This window comes from Epinephelus fuscoguttatus, linkage group LG7, assembly GCF_011397635.1.
Source record: "Epinephelus fuscoguttatus linkage group LG7, E.fuscoguttatus.final_Chr_v1".
Lineage (NCBI taxonomy): Eukaryota > Metazoa > Chordata > Actinopteri > Perciformes > Serranidae > Epinephelus > Epinephelus fuscoguttatus.
The window spans coordinates 25,508,706-25,523,688 of NC_064758.1; the positions used below are offsets into that span (position 1 = coordinate 25,508,706).

General features: G+C 44.3%; 1 protein-coding gene across 1 annotated transcript in view; it reads left to right on the forward strand.

Moving 5' to 3' along the window:
- Positions 1-14,983, forward strand: part of LOC125892378 (leucine-rich repeat-containing G-protein coupled receptor 6) — a 45,734-nt gene that overhangs the window by 22,283 nt on the left and 8,468 nt on the right. Inside the window, exons 3-11 of the mRNA XM_049582359.1 lie at positions 4,416-4,487; positions 6,383-6,454; positions 9,473-9,688; positions 9,865-9,936; positions 13,250-13,318; positions 13,762-13,833; positions 13,981-14,052; positions 14,426-14,494; positions 14,896-14,967. Coding sequence (XP_049438316.1) covers positions 4,416-4,487; positions 6,383-6,454; positions 9,473-9,688; positions 9,865-9,936; positions 13,250-13,318; positions 13,762-13,833; positions 13,981-14,052; positions 14,426-14,494; positions 14,896-14,967 — 786 coding nt within the window. The remainder of the gene's footprint in view (positions 1-4,415; positions 4,488-6,382; positions 6,455-9,472; positions 9,689-9,864; positions 9,937-13,249; positions 13,319-13,761; positions 13,834-13,980; positions 14,053-14,425; positions 14,495-14,895; positions 14,968-14,983) is intronic.

The window sequence follows — 14,983 nt, forward strand, 5'->3', positions numbered from 1 at the left end:
TTATTTTGTTTTATTTCTCCCTCTCCTCTCGCTGGAAGCGTCGGACCTCCTGCCTCCCGCTCCTGTCTCAAACGCGGAGGTCTCCCTCTTTGCTGAGCACCCACGGCGCACGCCCGGCCTGTTAAATAGCCTGTAAATGTAACAACTGTGTGACACAAACTCAGTGCTTTGGTCATTAAATAATGTCGGGCTCGGTTTGGGTTCGGACAGAAATATGCGGCCAGTGCCGCACTCTGACACACACACACACAAACACACGGAAAACCGGACATTATCATCAGTTTATAAAAAAAACCCCGGACGCCCCGGACAGGACGTGAAAAGTGGACATGTCCGGGCAAAAGAGGACTTTTGGTCAGCCTAACATACATCACCTGACTTTCTCCTTTGCTCCCGTCATAATTAGTACAGCCACTAGAGGTCGCTGCCTACACCAAACAGAGATATGGGTCGTAATAAGGTGTTTGTACAAACAACCTGTGGTGTCATTTTTTGGGCAAGGACAGTCTCATATTACCAGCTTAAATAAACAGCTCACCCCAAAATCAGAAATACATATTGGTCCTCTAACCTGTAGTGTTACTTATCGAATCTAGACAGTTTTGGTGTGAGGTGCCCAGAGTTGGAAATATCAGCCCCAGGGATATCTCCAATATAATGGAACTAGACAGCACTAAGTCTGTGGCGCTAAAAGCACAAAAAAAAAAAAGAACAAATCTTTCCAATCTTTCTTTCTTGAAATCATGACCCAGTAACTCAAGATAATCCACAAATCTTTTTGTGAGCAGTTTCATGTAGGAACCATTTTCTTTCTACCAAACTGTACCTACCAACCATATCACCATGCATAAGGAAGCCTGCATCTACTGCTAGCTGACCTAGCACCACATAGCTAGCTAATGCTACAGCTCAGCCAAGAAGGACACCACAAATGTTTACATCTCACACTGTCACAAACCTCTTGTCCATGATGAACGCTATGATATAGTTTGCGGATGTAGTTTGTTAGAAAGAAAATAGTTCCTATATGAAATGGCTCACAAGGTCTGTGGATTATCTTGAGTAACAGGGTCAGGATTCAGGTCAGAATTTTCTTTTTTGGGGCACTTTGAGCACCACAAGCCGAGTGCCATTTAGTTCCATTATATTCAAGAGAGGTAGACGTCTCTACCACCGATATCTCCTACCCTTGGAAACTCACACCAAAACAATGTATATTGATAAACAGAATTACAAGAAAGAGAAAAAATATCTATTATTAATTTTGAGTGGACTGTCCCTTTAAGTGAAAGTGCGTGGAATATGGTGCTAACTCCTGTGATCAGCTCAAGACTGAGACTCTGGAATATCCACCCAGCCCTGTGAGAGTGCTCTCAGGTGCTCTGCCACTATCACAAAAATGAAACCAAGATGCAGTAGGAGAGAAGTGGTGAGTGGAGGCCAAGCGCTGCCCTACTTGTCCTCTTCTTGGTGATAAGATTGTCTGCTGATAGGCCAGGAGTGTAATGCAGGTGAGGGTTAAGGGTTTACAGTATTGGCTGTCTTGATATTCCAGGTGCACCACACAGCTGGGACTATCTGGGTCAATTAAAACTTTTCCTTTTAGCGTTGCCAACACTGGTTTTTGTCTGCTTGTCTCCTTCTCTCCCACAAACACGTACCCACACACACCCTCTCACACTGTTTTCCACATGTCTATATTTTACTCCAGTAATTTCAGAGGTTAACGCCAGGTTAAGTGGTTGACCCTGAGGCTGGACCTCTGAACAGAAGGAGGGATAACATTTCTATTGATGGACTGGGGTGACAAAAGGTCAAACATGCATATGTACTTAAAAACACACCCACACACACACACACCGGCCTCTACTTGATAAGACCTGTTTATCCTCACCTTCTTCTTTCATCATCGACTCCTATCAACCATCCATGCTGCCACTATGGTGTCCTATCACTAACTGAGATAGCATCCCGAAATATGATGCTGTCTTTGCCGACTAGGTCTTTTATTCTGTCTTTTTGTTTATTGTAGTGAGGCAATAGGATATGGTGATACATAGGATAATCAGAAGTTGGTATGCTTCAGTGACGCCCTCGCTGATCAGCTCTGATAGCAGGGTGGTCTCACCTTTGCTACCAGCACCCCTCCCACTTCTCTCCCATACATTTTGAACTACACACTGGCCTCTGTTATTTTATCTATGAATCACGTCAATAGGGCTGAATTATGCTGAGGTGGAATTTTTTATCAACGCAGCCAAGGGGCCAAGAAAAATTCTAACCATCCCCAAATCAAATTAAAAGAAAAAACGGTCGGAGCCATGGTTTGACAAGAGCAAGGCGCCTTTCATTAGAATGAGATTGATGTGGAATGACTAGGAGGCTAAGTGCGGAACATTCACTCATACGTACGATCATTTACACACACGTACACACATAAATACACACACTGATATCATGGAAACAGTTGGTCAGTGGCAACTGCCGGTGTTCTGTTGATGTCTATCAAGAATGTCTGAACATTTCTTTCCTTTTTCAATATCCATCTTCACTTTCGACATAATTATCCATTTGACAAATGAAGTCGGCAAAAAAGCATGATTCCACTCTAATGCTGTTTTGGCTCCAATGGTGCAGCTAATAGAGAAAGGCTGGTTGGCAGTAGGACATGCACATCATACCATGGCCTTAACTACAATGTTTGTTTTCTAAAACTCTAAATTACTGCGCCTCCTCATCCCCCCACTGAAAAGACATTTATTTTTCTTTGGTGCTACCTATATCTTTTTTCCGTCCAACGCGCCTGTAACTAATCACTGCGCTTGAACAGGACCCAAAACAAGGCACTTAGGGGTCTTTGCAGAAATAGGCTTAGATCTATTTTACTGGTGTCAGGACCTCAGCGAGGCCTATTGAAACAGTTACCTCTGGAAAAGTAGCTATTGAAATGGTCCCCGGTGACCAGCTTGTGCAATAGCGGAAACTGAAATGGTATTGAAGTAGCAGACCTATCGTCCTCTGCGGGACAACAAATGAGCAGTATACAGAGTTAAAATCAGATCTGAGAGCAAATTGAACTCCTTTATCTTTGAATAAGAATGAAAATTAGAATTTGTGGGGTCAAAGAGCTGCAGTCACTGACTCATTGCCATCTGCACCTTCTATGTCTGTGAAATCTATATTGAGACTTCATGTGACACAGTCAAAGTCTGTTTGAATGAGTTTTGACTGTGGTTTGAGAGGCATGACTAAATGGCACCACAATAGCTTGGATAACAATCAGTCCATTTTGCATTCTAGTTCGCCGATGTGGGCGTGCGTCTACGTGCATGTGCGTGTGCGTGCTTGTGTTGATAAATACGAGTTCTACATGAGTTCTAAACTGGGCTGAGTGTGAGATTTGGCAGGCGCGGGTGGGGTTGTGTGGTTTGCCACTGCACAGTAATAAGACTGAGACATGTTGACATGAGTATCAGATGTCAGAGGGAGTTTGCTGCGAGCTCTCGTCCATTACCATCTGGATGATAGTGGCTTGGAAAGGCAGGCAGAGTGCTATATCAATATTTCAGTATCCCCGCACTGATGCAACAACTCAGCCAGAGGCAGGCTGCTTAGCATAAACTCAAATGTCAGGCAAATGTCACCTGTGGAGCAACGGTGTGAGCAGGAGGATGCCAATGAGTAACTTTTAACGTGTGCGTGTGTGTTTAATAAAAGTGGGTGGTCTCGAGCTGTGAAGACCAAATCTGTGTTTAAAGTGTGCTTCCAGCTCGTGACCTTGAGAGTTACTCTCTTGGACTGAATGTTATTTATTTGGACATCTTATACACACTCACAAATGACCATTAGGTGCTGTGTTTGATAAACAAACTGATTGGATTGCTTGTGTGAATGTGTGTGGTTTCTCTCCCTCGCTGTCCTCAAGGCCCCTCAGAATGGGCCCAATTTACCTCAAGGACATGGAAAATAGCGCACGCATTCGCACCGCACACACACATGTTCGCATATATGGTATACACCTTACTATATACACACGTACATAAACACACCCACATGCTCACAAGCAAATATACTTTCAGGCTGCACTTGTTGACCCAATCTCAGTCTCATTCAATTCAGTCTATACTCACTCATCAGCGCTCCCAGGATTGGTTAAGGTTTCAGGGTGTGCTTCAGGCCAATAGCAACCACATTGAAGGGAATCGAATATTGTTATTTGCATAGTGCCCCGGCAGTAACCCCAAAGCAGGAACTTGAGGATGAAGTCATATCACAGCTCAATCCAAAAACGTAGAATAAAGCAAATGCAAAAATTGTCTTTTGAGACTTGTAAATTCTTTTGTGTGTGCTTATATTTCATTTTTCACTTTAATATTTTGCTTTCCCCCTTTTTGATCTTCGTGTTTCTCTCCTAGGCGTATCTCAGGGAATCAACTGAGGTATATCTCAGGCCACGCTCTCCAGGGTCTCCACAACCTCAAAGTTCTGTAAGTAACCTCCTCCACCCACCCGCCCTATTGCACTCTGGTGGTTCAGTCCTCGTTCCCAGGTGGGTTGTTCCAATGCAGCATTGTGGGGGGATAGAGTTGTGCTCCCGCCTTGAATAAAACACACAGGCCACGCATCATTAACTGTAGTTAAAGTTTATGGGCTGGTTCCTTCATTCCCAAACAAGCCCTGTTTCAGTTGCAAGCATGCGCACACACACACACAGACACACACACACACTCACACAGGTGTAATGCAAGGACCTCCCAGTCACACCACCCACTGAGATTATAGAAAGTGACCAAAAAAAAAAAAAAAAAAAAAAAAAATCACTTAAAAAACGCCATTCAAAGCCGCTCTCTCAACACCCCATTTCTCATATTGTGTTCATATCCTTATGATCCATGGCCACCAACTGTTAGCGCTGCCGTGAAGTATTAAATCACAAAAAAGTGCAAAGCAGCCATAAAACCATGGCTCTCTCTGACTTGTGATCGCGGCATCTAATGAGTTGCTGCCATATTTCTACTGGGTGCGAGACAAGGGTATTAAGGAGGTTTTCATGAGCCTTGGCAACCAACTCAATTCCTTTTGGACCCACGCTGAGAAAAGTTTGAGAAGCCCTGCCACAGAATATAAACTTAGCTAGAGAATTGTGGTTTGTAATTTGAGGGAATCTGGGGGATTACCAGGCGCACAAGTTGATCTTCTTTCACCTTGTGTTGTGAAACTCATCAAGACAGAATGAGGGAACCAGCCATGAATCCTGAGTTATTATGTCATTACTGTAGAAGGACACACACATCCTGAATTCATACACGTCTGCAAGCATTCATGCTTCACACTACAACACCCTAGCAAACTTTGGATGGTCTCTTTGACCTCAGAGCAGCTGAGCTGTTGGTTTCCTTCCTCAATATATTAGTTAAAGTCAGGCCGTGTCAAACACAAATGGACCGCTGACCTTGTGTAGGGTAACCGCAAGGTTCCTGCAGTCTCTCTCTCCCTCTCAGACACACACATGCACACACACACACACACACACACACACACACACACACACACACACACACACACACAGAAGGTTATGAACCCAGAGTGGAGTACAGCGAAGCTCCCCGTAGGGAATTTCTTTGAAACAGGAAAAGACTCAATTCGATGTATTTATCATGGCATCATCATCCCAGCGGAAACATTCCCCTGATCCTCTGAAAACCTTAGCAGCAGTTTTTCTACACTGAAGCAATCACTGTATCTTACACAGAAGACTATTGTGAAATACACTGCACTACAAAAGCATGTGACACATTGAGCTATGTAAATAAATATGGCAAAAATGCTTTGAGACACACAGAATACCCCAAAAAATGTCTAATTCTTGGCAAGAGAAGATACTGAATTGTTACACTATAAAAACCTTACTGTAAGCTAAAATGTATAACTGTGTGCGTTACGCTCGCAGACTAACAAAGACTGATTATTGAGGCACCACGATGCCACAATAAAGGCGCCACCGCTGAGAGCGACACACCGGAGACTATTCGCCTCGTCAGACAACTGCTCATGATAAAACTTTAAAGAACGAGCAAGAGAAAGACAGAGAAAAAGTGAGGGAGGGAGAGGAAAGAGAGAGGGATATTGTTTGCTCCCCACTTCCTCCTCGCTTTTTGCTCCATTCCTCTAAGAATGACATCAGCAGCCCACCCAAGGAGCTTCTCTTCGTCTTTTCTTCTACCCTTCATTCTCTGCTTCTCTTCAAGCTTTCACTGGCCCTTTCCTTCTTGTGTCAGATTTCCCTCGCAATGGAATTATTTGCTCTGCTTTATGTGCCCTCACGCACACCACGTACACTCTATCACGTAAAGACCTATAACCTGTAACCTGTCACTTTCAGGATGCTGCAAAACAACCAGCTGGAGAGACTTCCTGATGATGCTCCATGGGACCTGCCCAACCTTCTGTCCCTGTGAGTCTCTCTCTCACACACACATACACACACACACACACACACACTAATCATGCTACTCTACCTCATCTAGCAGGGAATGAAACATCCCCTGGCCACCCACCCACACATCTCAGCTCTAACCGCAGTGCAGGTATAGAGTACCGCTGACATATTACAGACCGTAGCCCAATAGCTCTGCGTTCAGCGCTGTGCTGCCTGACGGTAGGAGTCACAGTCTGACTGTGTCAGTGCAGTTCATGGTAGCATCTGGAAGCCATGAGGGAAACAGCAGACACTGCAGGCCAGAGAGAGCATCTCCAATGAGCTGTGAAACAACCCCATTTTCCATCAATTCCCCCTCTCTTCCTCCTCCGCTCCTCTCCTCCGTTCTTCTCCCACCACCCACACCGCTATCCCCCTGGCTAATGAGAGTGTTTGGTGGCATAATTGTCTCATCTGTGGGGTCAGCGTACGTGTGTATGTGTGTGAGTGTTTGGGCGGGTGCACGTGGACCACCTCATCTGTAATTCCTCACCCCTCTCCCGACGTACCGCACACGTACTCCACATCCCTGCTTTCCAAATTAATAATTCTTTGTAAATATCCATAAAGCCATTTCCGTCATCGCACGCTGAAATTGCTGGAGTTGTAACATGGGAGGGGCGTGCACATGTAACTCCTCTCTACCACCTACAACGTTTCCCTGTCTGGTATTAAGCAGGCCTGCTCTCCCTCAACACAGTCACCAAGCCTGCACACACTCACACACATACTGTACCTACAAGCAGCCACTATGGCTCAGGCTGGCCCTGTGTGAGTGTGTCTAACTCCATGATGATGTCTCTGTCTGTTTTCCGTCTATGTGCATGTGTGTGTGGTCTCAGTTTCTTTACATAGAGATGCTCTCAAGTAATGAAACACACACACACACACACACACACACACACACACACACACACACACGCAGAGTCAGTGTATAGAGACGCACCTTGTCATTACAGTAATGATAAGCCCAGCGGAGAAAGATTACTGGAAAGGCTTTGGAGAGTGAAGCTTGTCGGCGCCTCTCACTGACATTAAACACACCAGGTAAAAAGAAAGAGAGACAGCATCTGAGACAGCGCATGGGTTTTGAGTCAGTATAAATGTATAAAGGAGGCTTTGATCTAAAATAAATCATGTCTTAATCTCGTACACGAAGCCTTTTGTCAGCAGTGAACTTAAGCTGAGTCAAGAAATTTGTCTCACCGTTTGAATTGAGATAATTACACCACACAGTGTCGAGTGTTGTTATTTAGCTCAGTGCCATCATGAGGAGACAGACAGTGTTTTGGGTCCCAACCCACAGGTTAAGCAACGTAATCACCACTGATGAGTTCCACAAGCCACATTAATCAACCTGTTTTTATAGATTTGCCTCGATGGCAGTGCAACGTGCTCCTTCAAGTTCCTCGTTGCATAAAATGTTGGCCATCTGGAGAATTGAACCAGAGGAGGCAGGTCAACAGATCTCCTGGATCATTTAAGAGAGCTTTCTCTTTCTGTCTCTATTTCTCTCTCCCATAATCATACCTCAGACTTTGATGTGATGGACAGGAAATAGTTGCTGCTTTATTGGCTTCTGTGGAACATTCCAGGTTCTGTCTGGACCTTCTGGAGACCTGGCAGGTCCACCCAGAGGAGCAATTATTATTTTGCCCTGGAGAACAAACCAGTGAGTTGAAGGGTCTTCCGTAGCTTTCATCCTGTGATTTGGGTCAGGGACAAACAATGTCCTCAGTTGGAGTGCACAGGATGCACAAGGACGATGTTTAGCACCGAGGAAAATGTGTGCTCAGGAAGTAGGCAAGATGAAAATTTCTTGAAGCTGTTTGCTCGTGCGCGTACACACATTCGTGTGTATTTCCATAGATGCTGGAGGGTGTTCCCCCAGTGTGCCTGTGTGTGAGCATCTGCCAGTGTATACAGTTGCCTCTCCTGGTGGAAAATTTCCCTGGGGAGAAAAGCCCAGAGTTCAGAGTTCAAGTTCAGATTTCACTTTGATGATGTTGTTTGTTTGGTGAAGCCTCTGAGGGGTGAGGAGGCTGAGGAGGAGCCGCAGCGCCAGAATCAAAGAACCACAGTGGAAGATTGATAAGGGAGGATGTTTGAAAGACGAACAAGAGTTAAGGAGTGAGACGCAAAGGGGTTTGCGGCGGCTGGGAGGTCATCAATGAAGATGTAAGAAACAAAATGTGAGTCTGAGAGGGGCCTGGAGGGAGAGAAAGGAGATTAATGAATGAGTGTGAAGGGCCAAAGAAAGAAGAATAGCGAGAGGAAGTGGTCTCAGCTTGTCAACTCTGCCCTGAGGGGATCATTCATCACTAATGGACAGTGTGCGAGCATGTGTGTATTTACGTGGGGTGTGTGTCACAGTCCATACTTATCGCCTGTGGGATGAGGACACCGACGGAGAAGGGACAAAGGTTTGTTAGGTTTGATATGGTTGAAGAGATAGTAGTGCATGTGTGAGAGCATAATGTGCGTGTCCAGTGTTGTGTTTGGATGTCAAAGACTGATGGCGACAGCAGGACGCCAATGGAAAGAGTGAAGAAGGGAGGAACAGCTGAAGATGCGGCTTTAACTGTTCCTCCCTCTTTCCATCTTTCCACTTTTCCAAGCATTGAGGGAAGTCGGTTTTACACAACATAAATAAAATGAGGTTGAATAGAACAGGCCCGTCATGACTGTTCCTACATGTTTGTATTTCTCATCTTACATTTCATACGTGTCTGTGCTGGTAAAGCTAGACATGGCTTATTTAGCATGGGAATAAATCATAATGAGGAGCTTCTAAGACGCTGCAGCGAAGATGAAAGGAGGAGAATAAAAGATGTGTAATTCTCATAATAACCTTCCTGTAAGCCAAAGTGTTTCATTGCCACGACACACAACCGCTAATGCACGCACAAGCACGGATACACTCGCACATAAGCAAACATACTGTACTTAGACACGATGATTATCTCGCTAAGCTCAGTTCCTCTCACCCTCCAGGCGTCTTGATGCGAACCTGTTGTCTGAGGTTCCGGCTGGGGCCTTCAGAGGGGTTCGCGCCCTAAGACACCTGTGGCTGGACGACAACTCCCTGACAGAAATCCCAGTGACGGCGCTGGACTCTCTGCCCTCCCTGCAGGCCATGACGCTGGCCCTCAACCAGATCACACACATCCCTGATTACGCGTTCACCAACCTCTCCGCCCTTGTCGTACTGTAAGTGACATCTTGATTTGTTTACTTAAAAACTCTCCTGAGCACGGGTGTCTCAACTTACAAGGGAAATGATTTGTTCCGTCGTCTCAGAACAGGGCGGTGATGATTGCAGTGTGGAAACGTTTTTGAGAAAGCAATTTTTGATTTGTTGAAAAATATTTGTGGCCCTTTTCCAGACATCTTCATAACAACCAGATCCAGAGCATGGGCGCGAGATGTTTTGAAGGTTTACACAGTCTGGAGACACTGTGAGTATCACACACCCAATCACAGACACACACAGGCATGCACACGTGCTTTTTGGACAGAGGTTACAATTACAAATTAAACGCAACACATTTTCACTTTCTCACATACACTCACATGCACGCACCCTGAAGTGATTTCATTTCATAAGCCCAAATGAGTACCTCCTCTGTTTCCCCAAACATAGATGCCGGCTTTATGATGACAAAGTATCAGCAAGCATCAACATTCATTTTGTACGGCAGCCTTTCCCACAAAGCCTTAGAATAACTCGGAGATATATGAAGAACTGCCTGAATATAATGATTTTTACTCGCATTCTGCGTCTGACTCCAGCCTTGGTTCTTTCTGTGTTTGGTGCTGGAACCCCTGAAGTTAATGTGTTTTTATAAATCTTATATACCAAGTGTGCCAAAGAATAATGAAGCGCAGCGCTAAATCACAAAGTCATAATGATTAATGTCCTGGTAATTTCAGCAGGTGCTTGAACGTTTCTCAAAAACCACAACCAGCCAACGAAGGACAGGAATGTGAAGATGAAAAGTTCCTCTTTGATTACCTTGAAGTAACATCAACAGATTTGTCTGTGTTTTGTAAAAGTAATTGCTAAGCAGCGGCGAGGTCAAGTATGGCTCGGCGGGGCTGCAGGAGAGTTGTTTGAGTGTACGTGCCGTAGCTTCGATAACTGGATCCTAACCACACACCAATATGGAAACCGCAGGAAACTGACACAGCCTCATGAAAAAGAGGTAGAGAAGAAAAAGCGAGAGAAATGGAGACAGCGCAACTGTGTCTCCTGCAAAAAAGTCACGGTGGTCTGATGAAAACACAGTTTCTGGCACGTTTGCTTAACAACCTGTTGAAGAGTAAAAAATTATGCGTTTCTTTTTATGAGCATGTGTGTGGGCACGTGTGTGTGTGTGTGTGTGTGTGTGAGCGCAGAATGAGCAAGTACTTCTGCCTGTGCACTCACAAGTGTATGGCCAGCTTAACACTCAACTTAAAAGCCATTATCCATGCTGGGAAATGTGAGGGAACAGGGTGTAAGTCAAGGGAGCCGTGCTTAACGGGATGAAGGGAAACTAGAGAATGAGAAAAAGAGGGATGGAGCTCTCTGGACCAGAATAGTGTGTGTTAAAATGTTTGGGCCGTCAGCAGCGAGGAGAGACAGATGATTCAGCGGGATAAGATGACAGGTGTCATTGACGTGGGGATTGCGCTGGTATGAGGGGTTAATCTCTCACAGCGGCCTCGCTTATGAGAAATACGAGAGACCATCTGCATCACCACAACCCTCCCCAGCCCCTAGTGTGTATTATAAAATCATTACTACGAGGAGCCGTCCAGAGGACTGCTGGAAAACGTAACTGCATATGCAAACAAGACGGAGCAGACACAGACAGACAAACATTTCACAACATCCACTGATACTTGGGGGGGAAAAACACACATACATATCTACAAGTACTTCATCAAAGGCATTTTTGCTGTCTTATACTTGAAAAGAATAAAAACGAACCCAGTCGACTATGACTTAGTAGTTTTAGATATCCTTTGACCTGGATGGCGAGGAATCTTCAAAGACAGCACGCATACGGAGGCACATGTCTTAATATGAAAATATGTACATTCAACCCTGATTTTAAAAAAAAAACAGAATGAAGTGATTTGCAAATCCTTTTCAACACACAGTGGGGGAAATAAGTGTTCAACAATTGTTTCTTAAGTGAAATTTAGACCAGACACTGATAAACTACACAGAGAAAGAAATCGTAATATTTCAATCCATTAAATTTCTGTGCAATAACGTAGAATGACAGAGAAAAAAAAGTATTGAGCAAGCTTACTGAAATGTATTTAATACCTGGAGAAGCCTTTGTTCATGATGCCAGCTTCAAGACGCTTTGTGTATGAAGAAACTTCTGTCTCACAGTGTTCAAATAGGAATTATAGCCCATTCTTCCACACAGAGAGTCATTCAATCTTGAAGATTTGGGGGCGCCTGCTTCCGAATCTTTGGAAAGAAATTTCACTTTCAAACCGTCAACAATTAGTGTCCTCAGTTCCCAAATGCTTACTGAGTGTTGTTAAAAGAAAAGGTGATGAAACATGGCGGTAAACATGCCCCTGTGCCAACTTTTTTGGATTGTGTTGCAGGCATCAAATTTATAATGAGTGTAGATTTACAAAAGACAGTACTCAAGCCGGCACTGGACGTTTATATGACGCTAGAAAGACGCACCTTGTCGGACACGCCTTGAATTTTGGCTGGAATGAAAATCACGCTGACAATGTTTTTAATGTCTAACGACGATAGAAGTTCATGTTTTCTGGATGTTAGCATGATGACGTTTTGCAGATATCGACTTTTGTTCTCTACCTTACAACGAAATGTTGTTATTCTACGTCAAGATGATGTTTGCGTTGGACATATGGAAGACATTAGATTTTGGTTACTTAACAAAACAACTTAAAACCAACAAAGTATTCTACAATGAATTGGCGGTGACATGAGATATCGTCTTGATTGTAGAAAACAAGTGTAGCACACTCTGGCTCCGTATGCAGTTCTTTTATTTTGATGACGTTTCAGCCTTTGGGCCTTCTTGAAATTATAATGTTGATGATATTGAAGAAAGCCCAAAGACTGAAACATCATCAAAATAAAAGAAATGCATATAGAGCCAGAGTGTGCAACACTTTGGGTCAGCCAATGTCACAACCTAAATTTAACCAAATATCAATGTCTAACGACACTAGAGGCCAGCTAGTTTAAACATTACATATCCACTCTTTGAAGTGTTTTCAATTGAATACAGGTTGAAAGGGACATTTAAACTACTTTAGTTACGGTTTGTACATTGTCTCAACTCTTTTGGAATTGGGGCTGTACACACATGCACACTACAAACTTTTCCCATGTACACAAGCACATCTACAGGATGTACAGTAAAACCTCTTTTTCCTGCCACCTGCGTATGAGCTGTGTCAACTATACTGTAGCAATGGTTGTTTTGATCCAGCGTTGCCTTGGAAACTAATCAGAGACAGACCTAAATAATCAGGTCAGAGCAGCAAAGGTCAAAGGTCAAATCCAAACTTCACACTCTACAGCTGTCAGCCTCTCCGAGTGCAGAGGAAGCGGCTGCGCATACATATGCAATCAGGCACACTTTCTCACACACGGAAACGCAGAATATCATATATGGTTGAATTATGATTGCAGCGAAATAAAAACCTCCATCATGCCTTGGACTTGGAATGTTTCAATATATTATTCAATCATGACTGTTTATCTTACTGTGTCTCTCTCAGGGATTTAAACTACAATGATCTGCAGGAGTTCCCTGTGGCCATCAGGACACTGAGTAAGCTTCAGGAACTGTGAGTACACACACACACAAAAACACACCTGCCCGACATGACTATCATGGTTGCGTTATCCCAAGTAATCCCGTTAAGTGATTTTAATGTGGCACTCGGATACAATCTCTCTCGCCCTAAGCAGGTGCTGGCTCCACACCCACGCACCCGCTCGCCTGCACGTACACACAGACGCGCACGCACGCACACACAAACAAACCATGTTTTCCCTCGGCTTCAGCAGATGTTCCGCCGCGCGCATATGTGACACAGATACAGCGTATGTGTGCGTGTTTACATCTCATTTATCCAAAAATGTTTTTCAGCTGTGCAATGGCAGGTGCAACATGAGGACATATGACTTGACTCTCGCTCCTCCAAACACACACACTCACACTCACACACACAAAATCAGAAACATATTGATAAACTGTCTGACTAACAGTATGTTTTTATATTTGCAGGGGCTTCCATAACAACAATATCAAAGCAATCCCTGAGAGGGCCTTCGTGGGAAACCCTCAGCTCCAAACCATGTGAGCTTAATACTACAATGTGCACATACTGTATTAGATAAACACATAATTGCTATTTCATGTCAACATCATGTACGGCATGACTCATTCCCAAAAACAAATTAATCAGAATATGTCCAAAGCAATTTTTCTTTTTCTGTCTCGCAGTCATTTCTATGAAAACCCCATCCAGTTTGTGGGAAAATCCGCTTTCCAGTTCTTACCTAAGCTGCACACACTGTGAGTATTGCGGTCAGTAGAAACCATTCCAGTGAGTTAGCCCAAACACTGTTTAAATCATCCTCTGTCCCTAGCAGTGAGAGTTGAGTGGACATGTGTAATGGCCTACTGAATGATGTTGTGTTAGCGTATTGCTGTGCGCTGTGCTGATGTGGTAAGAGAGAGTGTGTTGTAAGAACATGTTGAATGGTGTGACTTATGATGTCTTGTGAGACAGCCAAAACAGCCTGTGTTGATGTTGGAGGAAAAGTTTGATGGCTGAAATGAGCTGTTAGACAAGGTCTGTGTGTGTGTGTGTGTGTGTGTGTGTGAGCGAGTTTGAGAAAGGGGAAAGAAAGAGAGTTTTTTTGACTCTTTTCTCCCTGTGTTGCAGCTCCCTTAACGGGGCAACCCAGATTCAAGAGTTTCCCGATCTGAAAGGAACCACCAGCCTGGAAATTTTGTGAGTGCCTCCTTTATCCCCAAACACACACACACCACCACCACACACATGCATATTATTATATCATCTAGTGCTGCTATGCCACATACAACAGCAAAGAACGTAAAAAGACGCTGAGGTTTGATGATCCTGCGTGTCCAAATACATGAGAGACAAAGATCAGAGAGAGATAAGGATAAGCAGGAGAAAATAAGAGAGAACATGTGTGTTTTAGGATTCTAGGAGAGAAAGGGACAGAAAAGGACACTCAGAGGCCGGATAGGGCTAGTTATGCCAGCTGGTGACAGGTTTGGCGAACCTACACAGCTCCCTGTCTGACCAAGTTAGACTCACAGGACTGGGGGATCCTTTCGCTTGCTCGCACTTCAACAATAATCAGAGGATTCTCCTTTTCTCTATAGGACGCTGACTCGGGCCGGTCTCTCAGCTCTCCCTCTGGATCTATGCGAGCAGCTGCCTCGCCTCAGAGTGCTGTGAGTACACACACAC